At 46.2% G+C, this 21,473-nt stretch overlaps 1 protein-coding gene across 1 annotated transcript; it reads left to right on the top strand.

Annotated features, from left to right (window-relative positions):
* The first annotated feature begins 77 nt into the window (after window positions 1-77).
* On the top strand, window positions 78-21,410 carry AVIL (advillin). The gene is made up of 19 exons (XM_012777143.3): window positions 78-4,762; window positions 6,173-6,247; window positions 6,973-7,169; window positions 8,928-9,036; window positions 9,129-9,239; window positions 9,532-9,734; window positions 10,195-10,273; window positions 10,384-10,482; window positions 11,215-11,368; window positions 11,471-11,571; window positions 12,017-12,154; window positions 12,257-12,415; window positions 13,218-13,397; window positions 15,169-15,314; window positions 15,451-15,595; window positions 17,063-17,251; window positions 17,888-17,956; window positions 19,226-19,348; window positions 20,822-21,410. Exons 1-19 carry the CDS (start codon window positions 4,697-4,699, stop codon window positions 20,933-20,935), a joined length of 2,457 nt encoding a protein of 818 aa, XP_012632597.1. The 5' UTR covers window positions 78-4,696; the 3' UTR covers window positions 20,936-21,410.
* The last annotated feature ends 63 nt before the right edge of the window (window positions 21,411-21,473 follow it).

The raw sequence follows: 21,473 nt of genomic DNA, 5'->3' as shown, positions 1-21,473 counted from the left end.
GAGGCAACAGGTCACCATGCCTGATCAGAACCGGTTCAAGCCATGCCAGGAATCTGCCCACCTGCCAGGTTCAGTTCTTTAAGGTGCCTCTTCAGGGACACAGTGTGTCTCTCTGATTGGGCTTCTAAATCAAAAGCCTGATGTTCGTGTCCCTCTCATAGGGGGAGCTTTGGACACAGGACCAGTTTGGAAAAGGGTCAGGTAAGGGTTTCCACTCTGCACATTGTAGAGGGGACACTCTGTAGGCCCATGGGTCCCTTACTAGAGAGGTTGAGTTAATTTGCCTTCAGTTAACCCGGGACCTTCTGTTTAGCTCCCTCCTGCCTCCCAAAGATTTTAACCATTTTGTAAATTATAAACTCACCTCTGTTAACAGTGGCCCAGAAGCTTCTTTGTGCTAAAAGCATGGGAAGTTTTTTGTTTTTGTTTTTGTTTTGAGACAGTCTCGCTTTGTTGCCCAGGCTAGAGTGAGTGCCATGGCATCAGCTTAGTTCACAGTATCCTCAAACTCCTGGGCTGAAGCGATCCTCCTGCCTCAGCCTCCCGAGTTGCTGGGACTACAGGCATGTGCCACCATGCCCAGCTAATTTTTTCTATATATTAGTTGGCCAGTTAATTTCTATTTATAGTAGAGTCGGGTCTCACTCTTGCTCAGGCTAGTTTCGAACTCCTGATCTCGAGCAATCTGCCCGCCTCAGCCTCCCAGAGTGCTAGGATTACAGGCGTGAGCCACCGTGCCCAGCCAGCATGGGAAGTCATTTCCTGGGAAATGGATCCCATTCTATCTGCTGCCTCTGCCCTGTTCCTGAAGCCTCATTTAGTAGGGCAGTCCCCTCTAAGGCTGTCCTACATCCAATGTTCTAGCCAGGCCAAGTGTGTGAGACAGGTAAGTCCATTTTCCCCCTCAGGTCTTCAGTTGGTTACTTAACCACTGTTGTCCTCAATCGCCTGTTTTGTAAAACAGAGGTCTAGTTTAGTTTTGTCTTTTTCTTTTTTTAAACACCCACAAATATTTGCATTCAACCAGGGGAAAAAGGGTCAGAGGTCTGGCCAGCTGCCCCATTCCTTTAATGTTCCTTTAACGTTGCAGGGCCTGCCCCTAGATACAGACCCTCCTCTTTGGGCCTCGTGAGCTTCTTTGCTTATATTTACCCCAAGTTTGACACATTCCATCTTGTGCCGCTTTGCCCCTTCAAGATGCCATTTGGAGGGTAGGGGATCTGCTTCCCACTGTGACTGTGCTATGGGATTCTGACTACCTTGCTTACAGATTCATGGTTTGATAAATTTGTTGTATTCAAAAACTTGAAATGTAGGACGCCATTAAGTGTCTGTTTATATTTTTGGAATATTTGTATTACTTACAATTAATTAATAAAAGTGGGTTTAAAAAACCTATCCAGGAATGAGAACTGCCTCCTGACTGTGCTGTTGTTCACTCGGGCACTTGGTGGGCACCACCCTTCTACTTTGGTCAGATGAAGCCATCGAACCCAGGCTGAGCAAGCTGTTGCACTCAGCTGGGGCACCAGCTGCAGATTTGGCACCAGGCTTCTGCTCAAGGTTACACAAGTCTGGCTGTGTTCAACTCCATTGCCATCCAGGTATTGCCATCCAGGTGCTTAACAAGCATATGCTTGGTGTCCTATTGACTTCTGGGCATGAACTAGAAGCCCTAAGGGAATTGGAGTCTTGATTCTTCTGTGCCCCTCACTGATTCTCCCAAACCAAGAACCCTGAAATTCAGAGCCCAGCATGGTTCTTGGCACATAGTAGGCACTCAAATATTGATTGGATTGATGTATGACTAGTGGAGACCTCCAATAAGCAAAACAGCATGGCCTAATAACTCTCCTGGCCCCTCTCCCAGACTTCCCCTCCCTCTGAGAAATGCCCAGAAGCTTCTCAGAGAGGCTCTTGCAACCTGGACATCCTAGGCACTCGGGGCTGCTCCAGCCTCTGCCTCCTGTCATCAGTGTAATGCATCCATATCTACAATATGGCAAATTTCATATCCTCCCACCCTCTTTCCTACATTATTGATGGGCTGTGTACTTTTTAAAAATCAATTAGATCAGGGCGTGGCACTGAAGTTAAAAGAGAAAAGAAGCCTTTAAAAGTCTGCTCTTGTTTTTGCTGTTTTGAATAGGAACAGATAAAGCTTTCCCTCTGGTTTGAATAAGTCAAGCCCAGTGCGAGGGTGGCTGTGATTGGCCAGGACTAGGAAAATGCAGTTAAGATGCAAACACAAGCAAATATAACGCGGTGTCTGTACAGCCATCACTAAGCTACGGCCGCAGGACCTGGAGCCTCCACTTTGGGGTGTTCTCGCATACTGCTGCTGCTTCCTCACCAGGAAAATTGGGAAGACTGGTGAGCAAGAAGGCAAGGTAAGGTCTCTGGTTTAGGGGGGTATGTCAGTTGTTCATTCTTACTGAATGAAGAAATGAAAGGAACAGAAGCTTGCAATTCTCTTGGCTTTGTCTTCTGGGATGAGGCTTTTAAAGGGTTGAACGAGGAATCTGAACAGTTTCCAAACTTTCTGTTGAGAAGTAGAGAGATTCTTCTTAGAGACAACTCAACAGATAGGGCACATTTTCAAAAGCTGGAAAAGATAGAGCAGACCCCTTTCGCCTATCTCTCCTTAAAGATTAGGTGCAGGGCAAGGCAGAAGTTAAAACCAGCTCCTTCTGCTTGGCGTCCATTTGTAAGGGCATCTCTGTGAGAATTAAAGGCCACTGGCTTTTACCTTGGAATTTCAAAAGTGACCCACTCTAAGGGATTCTGCAGTCCTCCCAAAGGATACTGAATAAATTAGGACTTAGGGATGAGAGAGAGAGAACCTGCTTTGGGGGACTTTGATATCAGAATTAAGTTTTCTGGGTGTTCCAGTGTGGCAGGAAGGGACATATCTTCTGCATTTGGGGTCCCTGGCTCAGTGAGCTTTCTCAATTCCTGTGTTCCTGCTGGGAAATAGGACAGCTTTCAGCCTCTGAGACTCACAGTCTTAATTAATGCCAGTTGGTTTGGCTTTTCCCAGGTTGACACTTCTACTAATCTACCTCTAAGAAATGAATTCACTGGGCCTTGTCCCCTTCCCCTAGTTTAGCCATGGCATTTGCTTTTAACGACTGAAATTTAGGGTCTGAAGAAAAACGGAACAAACATTTCCTGGCAATACTGAGCAGCAAAGGGTGGGGCAGTGCAAGTTATCAAATTAAATCCTCAAACACTGGCCGCTCCCCGTCACTGCCCTGCTTTAGCCCTGCTATAGCAGGAGACAAAGAGAATTTGCTTTTTTGCCAAAGTCCATACTAGATAATGGCCCATTCTCCAAACCTGGCTTCATCCATCAAGGCTCAAGAAAAGAACGGTCAGACATGCTCCTCTTAACAAGCACAATATGACCCCAAATAGCAAAAATCCATTCAGTCCTTTCTGGGTGATTTTTTTTTTTTTTTTTTTTTTTACATCCCTGTAAACCCATCAATCCCATCCTTTTTCATTTGCCTCTTGGGAGAAATTAATTCAGCATTCATTAGTTATTCATATCATCAGATTGTAAGCTCCTTGAGAGCAGGAACCAGGCAGGCATTTTAATTATATGAAGCCTCTACATGACCTTGGGTGTGTGTACATGTTTAATAACCCCAGTACTTGCCTTGAATGCAGATGGTGCACGATCCACACGGACTTCTCATTGCCACTTCTTCCCTCTCCCCACACTGCCTTTCTCAGTCCCGAAGGAACTGGAGACCTCTGAGTTCTCTGAAAGCGACTCATCCACAGACGAGCTTGAGTCAGCTAGGAGGTGGGCGAGGAAGCCATCTGCCCTGGGCTAGACCAGGCCACACCTGCCTTTCCCAGCTGCTATTTTGCTTGTTTGTCCCAGGCCTGGCCCTGCCATTTTACTTTCCCTTTGTTTCTGGAAGCCACAGGGAATATATTAGTCATATGACAAAAGCAGGAAGGGTTGAGTTTTAGGAGAGTTAACTTGAAAAAAAAAAAAAAGGTAAAAGCTGAAAGAGAAGGCCAAACGTAGGCCAAAGAGTTAACTGTGGAGAGAACCTCGCAAGCAGGGAATCTGGGAAGAGTTAGAGGGAATGAGAGTGAGAGAAGACAACTCAGTTTGGAAATGTTTTTTTGACCAGCTTTTCTGCCCCAAGTGCCACTGAATTTAGATAGGTTTAGGAAGGGTCATAGTACATGAAGTGCCCAGAAGCACAGCTTTTAGGATCAGGTAAGGATTTCATTCTAGTGCATGACCTTGAGTGAGTTATTTAATCTTCCTAAATCTCAACTTTAATGCAATGTAAGCTGAAGAAAATAACACTCACCTGAGAATTAAATGACATAACATATGCAAAGTGAATCAACACAGGGCTTAACATATTCATCACCCCTTTGGTAAGTAATCGTGGCTGTTACCAGAGCTCTTAATGGGGAAGTGACAGGTGGAAAACAGAACCTGCAGTGGGGGCAGGGACACCCAGGTCAGCCAGGCTTACATGTGTACTTGGACAGGGCATTACCTCCATCATTGTGAAATGGTGCAGGGACGCACCCAAGGACATGGCAAGATGGGTGACAAAAGATTGGGAAGTGACTTAGAAGAAAAACTGAATTGATGCCTACTGTGGAAGGCATCATCTTCCCTCTTGCTCTGTGATGTTTCAGTCCTGGGAAGACAAGCACCATGTCTCTGAGCAGCGCCTTCAGGGCTGTGGGCAACGACCCTGGGATCATCACCTGGAGAATCGAGGTGAGCTGGGCTGAAGGCACGCCTTATTCCTGACCACGGGCATATGGGAGCAGGGTCTGGTAGCCAGGGCTGCTAGAAGACAGCCCTCCAGCACACCTGAGCCAGTGGTTTGAGAACAGTGAGAGTCAGCATCAAATGGACGTTTTTTGCATCCTTGACCCCTCCCAGGTGCTCCCAGCAGTGGGTGGTAGGTGGGAGAAGCACTCTTAGTCCTGGAGAGCAGGGCTCTAAGCAAAAATAAGCTTGTCCTTTATCTAGCCATCTGCTCAGTGAGTCTGCACTTCCAGTCAATGCCCTGGAAAGATAGGTGGGACCCACCCAGGAGACTCGTTGCTGCTTCCATCAGAGAAATGGAACATGTCTTCCCAGGGCACTTGGGCTCCTACAAAGCATGGGAAGATGTGGGAGGGCACGGAACGGATGGGGCACTGCTCATCCCTTCTCCACCTGGGCTTCAGCCCCTCTGGGTCCCTGCAATCCACAGCTGGGAACCACACTGGCCGGGGTAGCTCCACCTGCCAGTTGTGAGGACCCCCCTCCACCACTACTGTGCTCTGAGGCCAATGAGTTGCTGCTGCATAAAACCCAGAGGTGATGCCTCACTTTACTATTCTCAACTAGGACGGGGAGTCACAGCTCTTTAGCAAGCCTCTCAGAGACTGTGAGACTCCCGTTTATTTAAAAACTAATATGTACTAAAAAAGAGTTACAAAAATTGTGATATATTTAATATTATTTCATTTAATACATACATTTTACATAGAACGCACACAAGTACAGCTGCAGGTTTCCCTCACTTGGAAAGAGTGACGAAAATCTACAGCTGAGACTGTATGGATGGCCTTCCTGGGACAAGCCATACATGCAGGGACAAATCAGGGCCCTGACCCAGACTCTAAATATGAGACACTTGGCATGAAGCCCTGCAGACTGCTTGTACTCTCCAAATGTCGTTATCCTCCTCGCCTCCCATGGCCCGCAGAATCTTGCTGTTCTTTCCCACACAAGCCTTGGCCAGCACCAGTGGTCATGGTTGGGAGCACAGTGTTGAAGGCGCTGGCACAACTGCTCATAGGAGGGATTTACTTGGTAGTTTATATCCCACTCTTTTCCCTGCAAAGCAATGGAAGTGGCTCATAAGACCCCCACGGTATAGCAAGACCACACAGGAAGTGGAGAGGAGAACAGGGTAAAGGAGACCAGGACAGGGACTCAGATTCGGATCTGCAGACAGAGCTCGCAGAAGCCAGAGGGGGCTATGTCAATCTGTGGCTGGCTGCCTCGCCCTGTAAGGCCACTGGGAACATCTCCTTACCTCTCTTCAACCACCTTGTCAAAGGAGAGAAAAGAGAGTTTTGTCAAGGAGGAAGGAAGGAGAGAATGCAGCCTGTATACACCTTGTCTTTCCAGAAAATGGAGCTGGCACTGGTGCCCCTGAGCAGCCACGGCAACTTCTATGAGGGGGACTGCTACGTCATCCTCTCGGTGAGCACCATCTTCCCCATTCCTGCAAGCGGCTCCCCTGAGAGCCAGTTCTTGGGCTCTACTGGGACATCCACTGGTGAGGGAAGGTAATCGGGTCCCTGCTATCTGTCGCAATTGTTCCTCAGTGCTGTGCAGAGCAGACCTCCAGTTTGACTGTCCTTAGGCCTGGGGTTTTAATTTTGCACCAGAGGGTGTGGGTAGGGTCCTCAGTCTGAACCTCAGCAGACGCCCACGAGCAGCACTTCTGCCTCTGGGACCCAGGCCCCATGTTAAAGTGGTGTGGAGGAAGGCCTGTCCCGGCCTCTAAGTGCTCACTCTCGTGGGGGAGACACTGTCTCCCGTCTCCCGTGAACGGTGCTGACGGCCGTGCAGGAGTGCAGATCAGCACTGTGCCAGCTGTGCAAGTGCAGGGGAGCTGGAGGGTTTGTGAGGGAAACCTACAGGCCAGAAAAGATCCCCACTGTCTCCATGTATTCGGGGAACAACAAGCTGTCAACTTTCCCCAAATGTGGGGAGAAATTTTGGCTGTCAAAGCTTGAGCCACAATCCCAGGTCTGCACAGGGGCTGGGGCAGCTCCACCACCCACTGCAGGGAGAAAGAGGGCACAGGCCTGCCAAAGACAGGGCACAAGCCACTGTATGCTGCATTCTTTCCATGCCGGAAGGGCCAGCAGCAAAGGGGAGCTGAGCTGGCCCCTGGCCCGTTCTCTCTGGCTGCATACCAGACCCGGAGAGTGGGCAGCAGCCTCTCCCAGGACATCCACTTCTGGATCGGGAAGGACTCCTCTCAGGATGAGCAGACCTGTGCGGCCATCTACACCACCCAGTTGGACGACTACCTGGGAGGCAGCCCCGTGCAGCACCGAGAGGTCCAGTACCATGAGTCTGACACCTTCCGAGGCTACTTTAAGCAAGGCATCATGTGAGTAGTGATGCATATGGCAGGGACAGAAACAGCCGTTGACACAAGAGGAAACCCAAAGGGCCAATAAGCATATGAAGAAAGTAATCAGAGGAAAGCAAATCAAAACAAAGCTATCACTTCTACCTACTAGATTAGCACAAATTAAAAAGCTGGGTAGTACCAAGTGTTGGTGAGACTCTAGGGAAACAGGAACCCTTGTGCCCTACTGGTGGGAGTGTCAACTAGCACAGCATTCTAGAGAGTAGTCAGTGCCACTCAGGCAAATCCTGATACTGGGTGTATAACTCAAGAAACCCTCACATACCCAGGTCCATGAGGACCCAAGAACCAGAATGTCCACAGCGGTACCATTAGTGATGGTAGGAAGCTGCAGGTGACCCAGGTGTCCATCACTGGAAGCCTGGACATGCGCACAAGTATTATGCAGCAGCCAGAAGCAACAGACTAGACACACACCTAACACACGGACAGACCTCACTAACATGGTGCATAGTGAACACAGCAGAAACAGCAGACTGAGATATATAATACAGAAACACACAGAAAGCAGCAAACTGAGATATATAATAGAATACCAATTTCTGTTTTAAAAAATACATGCATAGGCCGGGTGCGGTGGCTCATGCCTGTAACTTAGCACTCTGGGAGGCTGAGGCGGGCGGATCATTTGAGCTCAGGAGTTCGAGACCAGCCTGAGCAAGAGCGAGACTCCATCTCTACCAAAATTAGCCAGGCGTGGATGGTGGCACATGCCTGCAGTCTCAGCTACTTGGGAGGCTGAGGCAGCAGGATTGCTTGAGCCCAGGAGTTTGAGGTTGCTGTGAGCTAGGCTAACGCCACGGCCCTCTAGCCCAGATAACAAACTGAGACTATCTCAAAAAAAAAAAAAAAAAAATACATGAACAAAAACAACAGGACACATTTTACCAGAATGAAAATAAAAGAGAGACATTAAACTGTTAGGATGGAAGCCTGGGGTAGGGGAAGGAATGGGAGTAAGGCATGTAGACGAAATGGAGCACAGACACTTAAAAACACAAGAGAGGGGGCTTGTAAAGGCCAGTGGTGATAATGTCCCATGAACTGAGAAGTTTTACTTAAAACGTTGCACTTGGGATTAAAAACATAAGAGAAATTCCAATGAGCTTGAGAATTCTGAGGCTGGGCAAGGCCAGCTTCTTGCAGGTTGGCAGTCTCCCCTGACTGAGGACCTCCTGGGCAGAGAACCCCACACTGAGTCACTGGGGAGCCCAAGGACAAAGCCCCTCTGCTCCGGGGTTCCCTTCAGCACTCCCCTAAAGTGCAGGACACCCAGTTCCGAAGCTGGGCTGGGTTGAGTGCGGGGCAGGAGAGCTGACTCCTGGGGTGGGTGCTCTTACAGCCATGGTGTCATTAATGCTTCTGCTGCTGTGCAACTTGTGCCCCTCTCCTTGTGGCATACTGATACTCAGATTGTTTCTAGAACAAAACAAGCTCTTCCATGCTGCAGTCTTTATTGCTGATGTTTCCTCTGCCTGGAGCACTATTCCTCTGGTTGTTGGTTCCTTATCCTTGTAGTATTTCAGCTCAAATGTTCCTTCTTGAGAAAAGACTGCCCTGACCTCTCTAACAGAAAGTCAGCTGCCAAGTCTGTCTGTGGGGCAGCGGCTACTATCATCTGCATTTACCCTGCTGATTTACTATCGGCACCACATGGGCAGAGGCTGCATACGTGCAGTCACAACTCAACAAATAACTGAATGGATGTTCCCTCAGCTACAAGAAGGGGGGTGTGGCCTCTGGAATGAAGCACGTGGAGACCAACACCTACGATGTGAAGCGACTGCTACATGTGAAGGGGAGGAGAAACATCAGGGCTACTGAGGTAAGTCCTGTGCAGTGTCCGTCCTGGGCCCGGGACTTTTCCACCTGGCACCTAAGAATTCCTCCTGAACAATATGTACCTCTCATTTGCAGGTGGAAATGAGCTGGGACAGTTTCAACCGCGGTGATGTCTTCTTGCTGGACCTTGGGAAGGTCATCATTCAGTGGAACGGCAGGGAGAGCACCAGCGGGGAGCGCCTGAAGGCATGGTTTTTCCCAGTCTTAGCCTCTCTCCTTTCCCTCAGGCCTGGTCATGGGGCTTGCACTATCTCAGGTGCCTTTCTCTTCTTCCGTCCATGCTGGCTCTTGTCCCTAAATCAAGGTGGACCCCTACCTTTGCATAGCATCTGTCTTGGAGACTGGCCGAGTGTGTTTGTGACTTGCTCTGCAATCCTCAGCATTGGAATAACTCCTGTGTCTGGGATGTAGGCTGCTCCCCTCAAAGCCAAAAAGGGGTCCCAGATGAGCTGAGTGCTTCCTTGGGCTTCTTTGACAGGCTATGCTTCTGGCAAAGGACATTCGAGACAGGGAGCGAGGGGGCCGTGCTGAAATAGGAGTGATCGAGGGCGACAAGGAGGCAGAGAGCCCCGGGCTGATGAAAGTCCTTCAGGATACCCTTGGCCGACGTTCCATCATCAAGCCTGCAGTCCCTGATGAGATCATAGATCAACAGCAGAAATCAAATGTCACGTTGTATCAGTGAGTAGCTAAACCCAGCTGCTGACTGGAAGTGCAGGTGAGGGGAATGAGTCCCTTAGAACACCAACCACCTCTGCATAGCTCTTTGTTTTGGGTGTAGGCGTCTGGTTTTCTTCTCAGTCCTTTTCAAATGCAGCTCCAAGAAGGAGCTTGGAAATCCCCTACTCAAAGAGGCAGCTACCTTCTGTTCTTGTTAGCAACTCTCCTGATCTCTTAAGGAGACCTTTCCTTTATTCTGGTCTACACATGCCCAGGGATGTGGAAGAGATGATGTTTGAAAGACAAAAATCTTCTCCAGAGAACAATGCACACATTCTTGTATGCGTTCAAGCTATGTCTGTCTTAAGAAGTCAAACTCTACCTAGAAACTCCACACTAAAACAAAGCCAGGAAAACATCAACTTGACTACAAGATGCTTTGTAGAAGAAAAGGCACAGGCTAATCTCTCCCTTTCTCTAGTGTCTCAGACTCAGGTGGGCAGCTGGCAGTCACAGAGGTAGCGAAGAGGCCTCTCGTCCAGGACTTACTGAGCCATGATGTAAGTAGAGGTTGGGTGGCTTAGCTCAGGGTAGCCAGACCTGGCTTCAGAAGCAGACCCCGGGCAAAGTCTTCAGCAGCAGTAACCACATTTATCCCTGACTGCTTCAGGACTGCTACATCCTGGACCAAAATGGAACCAAGATCTACGTATGGAAAGGAAAAGGAGCCACGAAGGTTGAGAAGCAGGCGGCCATGTCTAAAGCCCTGGTAGGAGCTATAGATGTGCAATATTGTCCAAGTAATTCTGCCAATAACCCTTTGGGTGTGTCACTTCAGAGGGCCCTACTAGGTACTTGAGCCTATAACACTGCACTTACATATGTGGACTTCAAAATCAGACAAACTGGGATTCAAAGCCAGGTTTTGCCTTTCTAGCTGAGTGCTCTGGGAAGACTATGTAATACCCTCTGAGCCTCAGTTTCCTCATATCTAACATGGGGATAATAATACCCATCTCCCAGGGTTGTTGTAAGGATTAAAAAGCATTTGTAAAGCACTTGGAACAGTACTTGGCACACACTCCCTGCTCAATAAAAGGTGCCTGTTATTATCAAAAGGGATATCACATATCAAGGTTAATGGCCCTGTCCTCAAGATGCCTATGATATTCGTGCAGACCCATGCAGATGAACAAAGATGCACTAACAAAGCAATAAATCAGCAAACAAATGTGACACAAAGTCAGCAGAGCACATAAGTGCTGAAAGAATAGAAGATCTTGCAAAAAAAATTGATAATCATAATAGGCCAATGAAGAGATGCCAAATTGTTCCACTCAGCCATTTTTTTGAGGCAGATAACTTGGTCCTTAGACAGAAGTCAGTTAGAATTTGACTCTCCAGAGGGGAGTCCTACTAACTGGCTTCCATGAGTGAATTACCAGACAAGCAAAGTCAGTGTATTCCGACTGACCTGCCTTTGGGGATGGTGGGTCTGCAGGGCTTCATCAAGAGTAAGGGTTACCCCAGCGGCACCAATGTGGAGACCGTCAATGATGGTGCTGAGTCAGCCATGTTCAAGCAGCTGTTCCAGAAGTGGTCAGTGAAGGACCAGACTGTGGGCCTGGGGAAAACATTCAGCACTGGCAGAATCGGTGAGATTACCCCCAGATCGTCCTCTCAATGCTGGGACTCTCTACAAAGGCAGGTACAGATGCTTCTCACTTACTTGGCTTTTCCCAACCCCCTCCCTGCAGCTACAGTTTTCCAGGATAAGTTTGATGTGACACTATTGCACACCAAGCCAGAGGTAGCTGCCCAGGAAAGAATGGTCGATGATGGCAATGGAAAAGTTGAGGTAAGACTGTCCCTCTTGGCTGTTCCTGCTGGGAAGGGGGGGAAGACAGAGTACAGGTGATTCTATGTCTGCTTTGCTTTCCTTTTCCCCTCTGGGATCTCAAAGTAGTCTCTGACAGTCTTGCAAGTCTGCAGAGTTTTCAGGTGAGTAAAAGGCACATCCCTAAATGTGCTTTCAATAACTCACCTAGCAGACATAGTCAAATCATCGCTCAGTCTGCAAAGACTGAGCCGTGATGGAATGCACGTGACCAGGACAACCAAGTTCTTCTCAGGATTCAAATCATGCAAATCTGATGAGCCCTCACCACTGGGCGAGAACTAGAAGGCAAAGGAGACTTGGAGTGGATGTTAGCACCTTCTCCACCTCGGTTCTCCATTTAGCACGGCCCAGTCCCCTTCAGGGCCTCCCATCTCTGGGAAATTGTGTCTTCTTCTATGCCCAGGTCTGGAGAATTGAGAACCTGGAGCTGGTCCCTGTGGAACATCAGTGGTATGGCTTCTTCTATGGCGGAGACTGCTATCTGGTTCTTTACACATACGAGGTGAACAGGAAGCCACATTACATCTTGTACATCTGGCAGGTAGGCCTGGCACAGACTCTCAGCTTTGGGTTCTGGTGCTGCTTCTTCCCACTGGGCCAGGATGGGGAAGCAGGGTCCATCACTCCCCTCTCAACACTGCAGGGCCGCCACACCTCCCAGGATGAGCTGGCAGCCTCAGCATACCAGGCAGTGGAGGTAGATCGGCAGTTTGATGGGGCCGCTGTGCAGGTTCGAGTCAGCATGGGGAAGGAGCCACGCCATTTCATGGCCATCTTCAAGGGGAAGCTAGTTATCTTTGAGGTAAGGATCCTCAGATAAATTACACCGTGAGCAGAAATGCTCAGAATGAACAAACTAGCAGGTGGCTACTGCAGAAGACAGGAGGGCTGGAGTGGGGAGCAAGGCTTGGATTAGACACAGAAAAGAAAGGGGTTGATCTCTCTAAGATATTCAGTGAATCCTGAGCGCCTAGGATTTCAAGTCTAAACCACTGTCTAATTAATGTCCAAGGCCTTTCATAATCTGACCCATATTACCTGTGCAGGTGCATTATCCTCAGCTCCCAAACCTGTACCCTCCACTCCAGTTAGCTATGCAGTGGGTCTCCTCATTGGCCTCACATGTACTGTGCCATACCAAGCCCCTCCCCTTGTGAACATGCCCCTTCAAACTCCAGCCTCACTTCTTCCATAAAGCCCTGGCTGAAGCACTACCAGGCAATGCATAATGTCACATATTTAGCATCACATAAGTCTGGGGTCAAGTCCTAGTCTTGTCATTTGTTAGCCAGGTTTCTATGTCTCAGTTTCCTCATCTGTACTGTGGGATAATAACACCTACTTCATAAAGCTATTATGAGGATCAATGAAATGGTGTAGGTAAGACATCAGTCACAGGGCCTGGCATATGATAAAGTTTTCAAAATGAAAGCTAATACCACTGGTACCATAACTCCAGCTCACCCTCACCCTTCCAGGTAGCCTAGAAGTCCCTCAAGGGAAAAGATGGTATCAAAACATCCACATTCCCCACAACAGCTAGTCCATCTAAAAGTTCACATGTGCTCCTTAGATATGGACTCTGCTTTTCTTCTTCTCTCTAGGGTGGGACTTCCAGGAAGGGAACTGCCGAGCCTGACCCTCCAGTAAGACTTTTCCAGATTCAAGGAAATGACAAATCTAACACCAAAGCAGTGGAGGTTTCAGCCTTTGCCTCCTCCCTAAATTCCAATGACGTCTTTCTACTGAAAACTCAGGCGGAGCACTACCTGTGGTATGGCAAGGTAGGATGGCTGGGCCCAGTGGTCAAACCAGGCCTTCAGAGCCCAGACTCATACCCCTCCACCCCTATCAGCAAGGTCAAGATCAAAGGAACTAAAAAGTAGATTGGAATAGTCCTTGAAAAGAGGAGACTTCTTCCTAAAGAACTGTCAATGGGAGCATCAACATTCCCCACAATCAGGCTCCAATTAAAAACTCACTGACAGCCCTGCTTAAACTCAGGAGACATCCCATGAACTTCTACATAGACGGAGCCTGGATAAGTCAATCTTCCCACGTGAGCTGGTAGATTGTAACAGACAGGCACTAACACAGAACAAAAATATTAAAAATATGAGGTTGTTAATTCATATTGCATTAGTGCATTAAAAAGCACTAAAATTGTTTTATAAAAGAGAATTGAATAGGAAAAGATGCTCAACATCATTAGTCATTAGGGAAATGCAAATGAAAACCACAATGAGATACCACTACACATTTATTAGAATGGCTAAAAAAACTGACAGTATCAAATGTGGATGAGGATGTGGAACAACAGGAACCTTCATTGCTGGTAGGACTACAAAACGGCACAGCACTTGGAAAACAGTTTAATGGTTTCTTATAAAGTTAAACATACACTTACCATATGATCCAGCAGTCCTACTCCTTGGTATTTACTCAAGTGAATTAAAAATCTATCTTTACACAAAAACCTGTACACAAATGTTTATAATACCTTTACTCATAATCACCAAAACTGGAGATAATCCAACTAGAAAATGGATAAATAGTCATAATCCATAAAATGAAATACTACTCAGCAATAAAAAGGAATAAACCACTGATGAAATACAGATGAACTTCAAATGCATTATGTTAACTGAAATATGCCAGACTCAAAGGCTAAATATTGTGGTTCAATTTGTGGCATTCAGGAAAAGGCAAAACCATAGTGATGGAGAACAAATTAGTAGCTGCTAGAGGTTAAAGATTCGGGGAGGGTATGACTCCAAAGGGGTATTAGCTCCAGAGAATGTGGGCAGGGGAGTGAGGATGAAACTGTTCTGTATCTTTTTTTTTTTTTTTTTTTTTTTTTTGAGACAGAGTCTCACTTTGTTGCCCAGGCTAGAGTGAGTGCCGTGGCGTCAGCCTGGCTCACAGCAACCTCAATCTCCGGGGCTCAGCGATCCTACTGCCTCAGCCTCCCGAGTAGCTGGGACTACAGGCATGCGCCAGCCACCATGCCCGGCTAATTTTTTTGTATATATATTTTTAGTTGGTCAATTAATTTCTTTCTATTTTTGGTAGAGACGGGGTCTCGCTCAGGCTGGTTTCGAACTCCTGACCTTGAGCAATCCGCCCGCCTCGGCCTCCCAAAGTGCTAGGATTACAGGCGTGAGCCACCGCGCCCGGCCTTGTTCTGTATCTTTATTGTGGTGGTGGTAACATGATTCTGTTTGTCAAGACTCTTAGAACTGTACGCCAAAAGGAGTTTAAAAGTAGGTTTAAATTTTTTCTCTAAAAAAAAAAAGCAGGTGTTAAAACTCCAACTCAAGGTGAAACAAAGGTGACTCTTGTCAACACTCCCTGTGTTTCAGTCTAGTCCTGCTTTTTGCCACCACACTGTTTTCCTCTTCTGCCTTGCCAGCACTAGAATAAACCTATCTACATGCCCATGCTGAGGGCTTGGGAGCTGATCCTGGCCACACTGGCAATTAGTCTCAAATGCTTCCCTTCCCACATCGTGTCCCCAGGGAACTAACATCTGTGCTCTCTTCACCCCACTCTCAGGGGTCTAGCGGGGACGAGCGGGCAATGGCTAAGGAACTGGCCGGATTTCTCTGTGACGGCACCGAGAACACTGTGGCCGAGGGCCAGGAGCCAGCCGAGTTCTGGGACCTATTGGGAGGGAAAACTCCCTATGCCAATGATAAAAGGTATGGGAACACAGCAGGTCTCTTTTCTTGGCTCTTCCTGCCTCCCAGGCTTATGAACTGCACAAACCCTAATCTCCCTTTCAGTTTGCAAACTAGTTCCAAGCAGCTCAGTGCCTCTACATGGACTGTATTGCAGATTACAGCAGGAAATCCTGGATGTCCAGTCTCGTCTCTTTGAATGTTCCAATAAGACTGGCCGGTTCATTGTCACTGAAATCACAGACTTCACTCAGGATGACCTGAACCCAAGTGATGTGATGCTCCTAGATACCTGGGACCAAGTAAGACCTAGCCATAGAACTCAGAAAAAAATGACAAAGATTCCCATAGTTTAGGCTGTTTTTATATAGCATCCCCACCCAAAAATAGACCCAGGGTAGCCCGGGACTATCCCCAAGTCAATCAAACTTGTCAGTGGTGCCTAAAGGAAGAGCCTGCTTTTTGCCAGGGTTGTAGAGAACAGAATGATGTTTAAAATTCACCATCCTGGGAATTTTCCCACATTGCTTTGGGAAAATCAGGCAATCCCATCATCATGTACTTCTGTATCTTAGAATCAATAACAACAGGCTCCAAATTTAGAGAATATGGGCCTTTTAGGGAGCAAAGGTGGATGAATGGGAAATGTTCAAGGCAACCCCTCCTTCACATGCCATTTCTTGAGTTTGGCTCAGCCATAGCTTTGAGCACCTGTCTATGCCAGTCACTGTGCTAAGTGGGTGTCACCAAGGTAAAGGGACCTTACTCTGAGTTTACAGGTTAATGGAGGGAGCTGGACAGAGAAACATCATTTTACTACAATGAAGTATATACAAGCTGCCAAGGGAGCACAAATTAGGGGCACTCAACATAGTTTAGGGACTCAAAGTAGATCTCCTGGAAGAGAGAGTTCCCAGGCTGAATCTCAAAGGATCAGTAGGCATTAATCAGTAAAAAAAGGATGAAGAAGGAATTCTGGGCAAAGGAAATAGCATAAGAAAAGCAAAGCATGAAATATTATCAGAATGTAGGATAAGGAGCACCCTAGAGATGAAGCTGAAGACGTAGGTATGGAGCTAACCTACCACTGTCAAGAAATTTAACATTTATCCTGGAAAGTATGAAGTAACATGGCCAGACTGCACTTTAGATAGATCACCCTGGCAAATGCAGGAGAGGGATGAGGGTGAGAAAAAAGAGTGTATACCAGTCAGTAGACTACTGTCATGGTCAAGTCAGAGCTGCTGTGGGCCCACAAAAGGGCAGTGGTTAGGGAGCGAGGGATGGTGATAGATTTGACAAATGTTTAAGAGATAAGATTGGCCAGCCCTGATGACTCACTGGATATTGGGGGTTTCTAGGATGACTTCCAGGTTTCTGCCTTAGGTGACTGGATGGATACCACTTACCAAGAGTAGAGGCTCAGACAGATACAAGTTTAGAAAAGAAGAACTACATTTTAGGAGTGTTATATTTGAAGCACTTAGGGTCAGCCAAGAGGAGGTGTTTTGTAAGAAGCTGGATCCAGGAAGCTGAAGTTCAGAGAAAGCTCAGGTTTGGAGATGTACATTTGGAAGATATATGTTATAATTAAAATGATAAATATCAAGAGAAAACCTTTCTCTCTGCTGAACAAATTAGGCTGGGAAAGTTTTCTGATGCTGTGAATTGCTCACAAAACAAAGAGGAAAGATAGGGTAGTATGTATGACCCAGTACTTTGTCTTTGGGACAATGACATTAACAAATATTAAATCTCTACCACAACAGGTGTTCTTGTGGATTGGGGCTGAGGCTAATGCCACAGAGAAGGAGAGGGCCCTTGCTACAGCCCAGGAGTACCTGCACACTCACCCCAGCGGCAGAGACACTGACACACCAATCCTGATCATTACACAGGGGTTTGAGCCCCCCACCTTCACAGGCTGGTTCCTGGCTTGGGACTCTCACATTTGGAGCGTAAGAACAATGAGAATGGGGGAAATATTCTTACTGCCAGGGAGCTGAGAACTAAGAGCTCAGTGGGAAGGTAGGGTACTGATTCAAGGGCTGAGTAGAACCAGGACCTCATTTCCCCTAGTCTCAATCACTGCTTTTTATTTTTCTTCTCTTTTCACCTACCTCAACAAGAAGTCTATAATTCACAGCTTCTCTCAGCAACAAGCAGTGTGAAGTAATAAACAGTTTATAAAGTGTATCTGTACACATCATCTTTTTGATCTTCACAACCGTCCTGGTAGCTAGTGCAAGTATTATGTTTCCATTTTACAGATAAGGAAGCTAAGAGGATAAGTTATTTGTCCAAAGTCACAGTTAAACAACAGGAAGAAGCTAGGTTTTCTGACTCCTAGTCAACTGCTCTCTCTTAAATTTTGGAAGGAGGACTGAAGGGGCACCATCAAAGAATGTATGCCACTGCACTCCAGCACCTTCTTTAACCCTGCATAGACCCAGGAGGGGAATTTTCATTTTTACTTATCCTTGAAATGTCTTCTCAGTCCCTAGCTCTTTTGCTTTTCCTGAAGATACAGACCAGGCCTAAGATGTCCCTCTCTATAAGAAATATTTCATCCTGTATTTCTTGTCTCTTCTTAGGCAGGAAAATCATATGAACAATTAAAAGAAGAGCTTGGAGATACTGCTGCTATCATGCGGATCACTGCTGTGAGTTGGGTTTGCTCTTGGAGAAGCAAGTTACATAGGCAACCAGAGCTAACGAGAAACAACAAATGCAACAGACGCTCATAGGCAAAACTCATGTCCTTCTCAGTATTACTCTAGTTGTCTATTTTGATGTAAAGATTTTTCAGCTGGGCCAAGTGCCTCACACCTGTAATCCCAGCACTTTGGGAGGCCAATGCAGGTGGATTACTTGAGTCCAGGAGTTCAAGACCAGCCTGGGCAACATAGCAAGACCCCATCTCTAAAAAATTTTTAAATTAGCTGGGTATGATGGCACACGCCTGTAGTCTCAGCTACTTGGGAGGCTGAGGCAGGAGGATCGCTCGAGCACAGGAGTTCAAGGCTACAGCAAGCTATTATTGTACCACTGGATTCCAGCCTAGGCAACAGAGTGAGATTCTGTCTCAAAAAAAGGAGAAAAAAGATTTTTCTTTTACTTTTCTTTTTTTTTGAGACAGGGTCTCACTCTGTTGCCCCAGGTAGAATGCAGTGGCATTATCACAGCTCACTGCAACCACAAACTCTCAGGCTCAAGGGATCCTCCTGCCTCAGCCTCCCGAGTAGCTGGGACTACAGGCGTGCAAAACCACACCTGTAGTTCTATTTTTCCATTTCCATTTTTTGTAGAGACAATGTCTTGCCAAAAGATATTTTTCTCAGTTTCTGACAGCGAAGTCCATAAAAACTTAGATCATTTACCCTTATTTTAATAGTTAAAAGAAGCAGAGCCTCTGGCCAGGGATCCAGCAGCTCATTAACCTCAGGATGAGTAAATGGCATTAGGTGTTCAAACCACCTGGCAATTTTGTCCTTTGTGCTTTACAAATTCAGATGCCAAAGCTAATGCTGATGTAGTGTCTTTAAATTGTATTTAAGAAAAGTATGACTTCAATCTGAAGTCATTTAAAGACTGGAAATGTAGGGCCTAAATAGAAGTGCCAAGAAAAGGTATGTGATCCCAATATTTAAATGAGATTTAGGCACAGCATGTATGCCAAAATGGATATACAGGACTCACCTTAGACTTATTGAAACAGCTTTCCCAAGAAGGATCCCCAAATCTGAATGTTTTTGATTCCAGATGATTATGACATGCAGCTAGGTTTGGGGACCACTGTTCTGAAAGATGATTACAAAGGGTGAAGTGGTTTAAGTCAGAATGTTAAATATTGCACATACACACAACTGTAATCACACTGACACTGAACAGTCTATTCTCCTGTGTTTATATTCTTATCTTATCCTACCTAGGACATGAAGAACACCACCCTCTCCCTGAATTCTGACAGTGAGTCAAAATATTACCCCATAGAAATTCTGCTGAAAAACCAGAATCAGGAGCTGCCTGAGGATGTGAACCCTGCTAAAAAGGAGGTTAGTGGCTAAAGGAACTGTGTCTGTGGTAAGCGGAGCTCTCTATGATAAAGCACCCACCTCAATAAATGGCCTAGGACAGTTCAGGTACATCATAGGCACTCGATGGACATTTAAGCTACCCAGTGGCTCAACCCAAAAACCCAGGGATCCTTCTTGATTCTTTTTTCTCACCTCCTACGTCAATCTACCAGCTGGCCTCTATCCACTCCTCTCCATCTCTCTGCTGCCAGTCTAGTCCAGCCATCATGGACTACTGCAATCAAACTTGTTTCCAAGCCTATCCCTACAATCCATTCCCCACACAACGGCCAAAGGGATCTTTTAAAACAGATGGCACTGTCCTGTTTAAAACACCTCAGATGGCGTCCCACTGAATTTAAAAAAAGAATCAGAAAGCCTACACAATCTGGCCCCTGCCCACCTCTCCAATTTTGTCTCATGTACCACTACCCTCCTTCACTTACTACCCCGTATCCAGTGGCTACTTTTCTGTTTCCGAATATGCTTATTTCAGCCTTTGGGCCTTTAGGCTTGCTAGTACTGCTGCCTGAAAAAAATATTTTCCTCTCTAATCATCACAGAGCCAGCTCCTTCTCACAATTTAGGTCTCAGCTCCAATGTCACCTCCCTAGGGAGGCCTTCACTGACCATCCTAACACTGCTTCCCTTACCTCCTGCAGTCCCTTGATACATGTTCACTGTCTATCTCCCCCACGAGTAATATCCTAAAGAGGAAGGACTGTCTGTCCTTCCTGTCTGTCTGTTCACTACCATATCCTCAGGTTTTCAGCACCTAAAAATGGTGCCTAACAGATAATGGGCACCCCCTAAGTGAACGAATTAACATCTTCATGTTGAATGAATTAATTCATTTTCCTCTTAAAGAAGCTGTTTTGGGAAGGGTCTTTAGATTTCCCACAACATCTTATCTAATTAATTCTCAAGTATCTGGACTCCAGCTTTCTTGAAAGCAGAGGCCCTATCTTAGTAATCTTTACTTGGATACAAAACTGTCATTACAACATTAAATAAATGTTAAAAGAATTTTATAGTCTCAGTTAAGATCCACCTGATCATGCATTTGAAAATTTCTCGATAAAAATGGTAGTTAAGGGCATAAAGCAAGGAAAACCATCATTTGATTTAGTTCTCCATTCTGCCAAGATCTAATGCTGTAATTCATCCATAATATATAACCCACTTGTTGCCTTCTGGCAAGAAACTGGTACTAGCTGGGGCTGTGAGAGCCATGAATCCAGCAAGCTTCTTCCTCGGGCCAAAATGGGACTCCATGACCTGAAGAACACTTCTCCAATGAATAATTTAAGTCCATTATAGTGTTTCTGAGAAATTCATTCCTACTTCCCCATTCAAGCACCTACTTAGGACTCCCAGTTGTGCCCACTCTCCTCACCTCTGTTGGCATTGATTGGTCTTCCTTCTAACCACAAACTTTGTTTTCTCTCTTAGAATTACCTCTCTGAACAGGACTTTGTGTCTGTGTTTGGCATCACAAGAGGGCAATTTGCTGCTCTGCCTGGCTGGAAACAGCTCCAACTGAAGAAAGAAAAGGGGCTTTTCTAAGGCAAGAAGATATATGCCTACTGCAAGACTACATAAGAGAGGAGATAGTGCCAATATCAGAAAAGAGTTTACCTACCAACTTCTGCCTGATATTCAGCTACTTAATTTAGATACAATAATCTGCAAATTATAGCATGTTCTCCATTTTTTTCTCATCCTTGCATTTCTTGGTTGTTACATGCCTAAAATGTTAATTACTCACTTTTTGGGTCTTGTGGCCTTCTAGCTAAAGCCTCAGGAGAAAGCACTACAACTGCATGATGTCTAAAGAAAGGTAACCAAAAAACTAAGCTTAAATTTAATACTGTGCCAGGACCTACATTTGTTTTAAATTTTCAGATCAATAATTCTAAAATCTATTTAACTGCAAATTGTTGAACCACACATATACCCCAGGGTCAAAATCCAAATGCCCAGATCTGTTATGTGTCAGAGCATTTTTAACTTTTCAAATAAAGTACCTGTTATGAGCAAATGGAGTTCTTTTCAGTATTTGGGGTTTGCATGTTTTCATAATTTTTTTCTTTTTTTTTTTTTG

This window comes from Microcebus murinus, chromosome 10 (assembly GCF_040939455.1).
Source record: "Microcebus murinus isolate Inina chromosome 10, M.murinus_Inina_mat1.0, whole genome shotgun sequence".
Taxonomy (NCBI): Eukaryota; Metazoa; Chordata; class Mammalia; order Primates; family Cheirogaleidae; genus Microcebus; species Microcebus murinus.
The sequence above is the reverse complement of the archived record's forward strand: the minus strand, read 5'-3'. Positions and strand labels throughout refer to the sequence as shown.